This window comes from Octopus bimaculoides, chromosome 5 (assembly GCF_001194135.2).
Source record: "Octopus bimaculoides isolate UCB-OBI-ISO-001 chromosome 5, ASM119413v2, whole genome shotgun sequence".
Taxonomy (NCBI): domain Eukaryota; kingdom Metazoa; phylum Mollusca; class Cephalopoda; order Octopoda; family Octopodidae; genus Octopus; species Octopus bimaculoides.
Window position 1 is genome coordinate 7,581,626 of NC_068985.1, and position 4,021 is coordinate 7,585,646.

The 4,021-nt window shown below is 38.0% G+C and overlaps 1 protein-coding gene across 1 annotated transcript in view; it reads left to right on the forward strand.

The window, feature by feature from the left end:
• LOC106868705 (mitochondrial import inner membrane translocase subunit Tim23) overlaps positions 1–3,459 on the forward strand; it is an 8,607-nt gene extending 5,148 nt beyond the window's left edge. Inside the window, exons 4-6 of the mRNA XM_014914092.2 lie at positions 194–231; positions 1,368–1,426; positions 3,290–3,459. Coding sequence (XP_014769578.2) covers positions 194–231; positions 1,368–1,426; positions 3,290–3,444 — 252 coding nt within the window. The 3' untranslated portion in view covers positions 3,445–3,459. The remainder of the gene's footprint in view (positions 1–193; positions 232–1,367; positions 1,427–3,289) is intronic.
• Positions 3,460–4,021: the final 562 nt, after the last annotated feature.

Consider the following 4,021-nt stretch of genomic DNA (forward strand, 5'->3'; position numbering starts at 1 on the left):
TAAATAGAAACATTATTATTTCTAAATCTCTCAAAGAGAGATATTCAGTGTAACAGCTCTTTAAAGTAAAGGCTATTTGCCAACATAATGTGGCAGTCCTGGATGGGACTAATGTTAATGTTGTTTAGCCCAGGAAACGATGTTTCTAGCTGGTTGTACGACACAATATCTGTGTCCTTATATTTCCGAACAGGGGAGCTCAACACCCCCATCCAGCACAAAGCAACATCTGTAGACTGGTTTCTGGGTTATTTCGAATGGGAATTCAGCAGCACCATCTAGCCGAGAAACTACTCAGTGCTGATAAAGGGCAATAACCCAGAAACCGGTCCACAGATGTTGCTTTGTGCTGGTTGGGGGTAATGAGCACCCCTGTTCGAAAATATAAGGACACAGATATTGTGTCGTATTGCCAGCTGGAACCAACATTTCCTGGGGTTAAATAACAGTAACATTCATCCCATCCAGGACTGCCACATTATGTTGGTGTAACACTCCACTTGTACTCTTTTCTGTTTTTCTTCACATAAACATCTCCAGTGCTGATGCCATGTAAAAAGCACCCAGTCCACTCTGCTGGGTCGTTGGCATTTGGAAGGGCATAAGGGCATCCAACTGGAAAAACCTTGCCAAAACTGACCTCGTCTGTGCTTGTGCCACATAAAAAAAAACCACTCAGTCCACTCTGCTGGGTGGTTGGGGTTAGGAAGGGCCATAGAACCATGCCAAAACAGTTACAGAATTCTTGTGCTGTCTTCTGACTAGCCAGCTCCTGTCAAACCGTCCCACCCATGCCAGCATGGAAGGTGGACGTTAAACGATGATGATAAAACAGGTCTATATGCACAAGTATAGCTGTGTGGTTAAGAAGTTTGGTTCCCAACCACATGATCTTGGGTTCAGTCCCACTCCATGGCACATTAGGCAACTCTGTTTTCTTATAGCCCCAGGCCATCCAAAACCTTGTGAGTGGATTTGATTGGCAGAAACTAAAAGGAATCCTTTATTTATGTCGAGACATGTGTTTGTGTTTCCTTGTCTTCTAACAGTTATAAATGAACCCTTACCATCCTACAAATGGTTTCATATCCAATCTTCCATGGAGATAATATCTGGCATTGAAGAAATATTGTTTTGCTGATAAAACAAGATTAACACGAATGGCTAACAACCTTGAAAAATCCACCTCAACAAATTCTGCCTGACCCTTGCATGAGCATGGAAAAGTAGACATTAAAACTACAACAGTGTGTGGGAGAGAATAATTTCCTTTTATCGATGATTGAACCTGAATAGGGCTTTGCTAAAGTTTTTCTAATTCTTTATATCAGATTGTTTTCTAAAGCATATCTCTTTTGATTTTGCAGGATGTTAAACTTTATCACAAAACAAGGTGCTTCTTCAGCTCAATCTTTAGGTGTTATTGGTAAGTCCACAGTTAGATTAGTTCTTGGAGATCATGTTTATTGTAATCTTAATGGTTTCTCTTTCCATGTATGTATTGGCCTTTTTTGTGGGAGGGGGGGTAGTCTGCACAATAGCAGTCTATATGCTGTCTATGTACTTATGTCCTCCTGTACATTTGTACTTAAAAGTATCAGAGGATCTTGTCTGTTATGGATGTAGCCTTTCTCAATTATTCATAAATTAGGAAACAATACAGTTAAATTTGTTGCCGATAATGTTTCTCAAGCAAATCTAAAATGTGATAATACTAATATATCTTTAATAAGAACTGAAGCTGCATCAAAGACAACAGCTTGCAGTAAGATTGAAATTTTGTATTCCATCAATTCTTGTTTGGTAAAATAAATAACATTGAAATTCTTTGGTTTGTTTAAATCAGGGCTGTAGAGTCAAAACAAAAAACTTCGACTCCGACACTATTGGCATCTCTGACTCTGACTCCTCTTTATGTAATTAAATGATTGTGGTCTACATATCTCATAAAGCGGATCTTTTTTAAAACGGGGGCCACATTTTTCATTAACGAAACACTTTGAAACTTGGAACACTGGTAGAATGTGTCATATAAAACATCTTTTTCTCTTAGTCTTCTTAAAAAAAGAAGAAATCCCTAACTTATTCCATGTTAAAGTTGTCGTATTTCTGTAATTTCAACCAATCACTGACGTCCATTCAGCCGATATACATTAAGTGCCGACTACATAAACAAACGATTCTGAAACAATTCTATCGGTGTTAGGGTTAGGGTAAAACAGCAAATTTAAAAAGAAAAAAGCAAAACGAAGCTATGGAAATTAAATACGCTTTACACCGCTTAATCAGCCAAAGGAGTAAATGTAAACAACTGAATACTTGTCAGTGATTGGTTGAAATTATCGAAATAAGACAATTTTTTACATGAAATAAATTCAAATACAAAAATATTTTTCTGTTCTATAACACAAAATAGATAAGTATACGAAGTTTGAAAGTCTTTCCGTACCAAAAACATTACATAAAACATTAATGAAAAATGTGGCCCCCGTTTTAAACAAGATCCCATGAAGCATATGCATATGCTTGTACTTTGAGTAGGCCTATATGTTATGACTGGTTTATATTAAAGAATAAAAATTTTGTGAGTTGGAATCAGAGTCGTTATAGTTTTACCGACTCCAACTCCAGCTACCCCTTAATTGTTTCCAACTCCACAGCCCTGGATTAAATCAGCTTATTATTTACGAATATAGAATGGTAAATCAGTTAACTCGCCCATTCCTGTTGTAGAATCAGCAGAGCAGCTGACAAAATGTTTATCTCATTACTTTTTGAGTGCAAATACGTTTCCTTTCATCCTTTTAAGGGTTAGGGCATAAGTACTGGGCCAATTAAATTCACTCGTCTTCTGACCTCAGAATTTTGGGTGTTTTATAAATGTTAATTAGTATTATTATTATTCAATGAAAACTTTCAGCTTATTTTGCTGGGTATGATGGAGAGTGTCAGCTGCCAGCAGACTTAACTGACTCTTGTTCACGCTTCAAAAACTTTATTATTATTATTGCCGACTTTGCCTTTCATCCTTTCGGTGTCAATAAAATTAAATATTAGTTGAGCACTAGGGGTCGATGTAATCGACTTACCCTAACACTTTCTGTAGAAGCTCTACAGAACATTCCATTCCAATCTCCTTCAACCATTTCTCTTTATCTTTACTCACAGTTCCCAACAAACCAATTTTCATAAGCGCAACCTTTACAATTTTCATATTCCAAACTCTTGCAATTTCAAAAAGAATGAACAATTCTATCACAGCAATGAACTTTTCCTCTTTTATTTCCAGCTTTGATGTACAGTGTCATTGGTGTCTTACTGCAACTCGGCCGTGGCGTTGATGATGAAATAAATACACTAACAGCAGCTACAAGTACCGGTCTGCTTTACAAATCGTCTGGTAAGAATAATTTGCTTGTCCCATTGCAGCTCGACCAACTGTGAGCAATCCTGTTAAGTGTGTTCTTTAGGATTTGTTTTTCTAGGAGAGAAATATGTGTAGATTTCACTGATATGATTACAGTAGAATCACTTATATTAAATGAATTAAGGAATGATATTCTTATAACAGAATGAATTGATTGCAATCAACTCTGTTCTCTTTGACCACTAATAATAATCATTATCATCATCATTTTAATGACCATTGTCTGTGCTGGCATGGGTTGGACGGTTTGACCAGGGCTGGTAACCACTCCAAGAGTGTAATGGTTGCTTTTTACGTGCCACCGGCATGGGTGTCAATTTGCTCGACACCAGTATCTGCCACGACTGCGATTTTGTTCAGCTTGATGGGTCTTCTCAAGCACAACATAATGCCAAAAGTCATGTCTTTGTGTCCGTGAGGCCCAACACTTGAAAGGAACTCAGCTACTTTGCCTCTGTGAGGCCCAACACTCGAAAGGAACTTAGCCACTTTGCCTCCATGAGACCCAACATTTGAAAGGAACTCAGCCACTTTGCCTCCGTGAGGCCCAGCACTCAAAAGAAACTCAGTCATTTTGCCTCTGTGAGGCCCAAC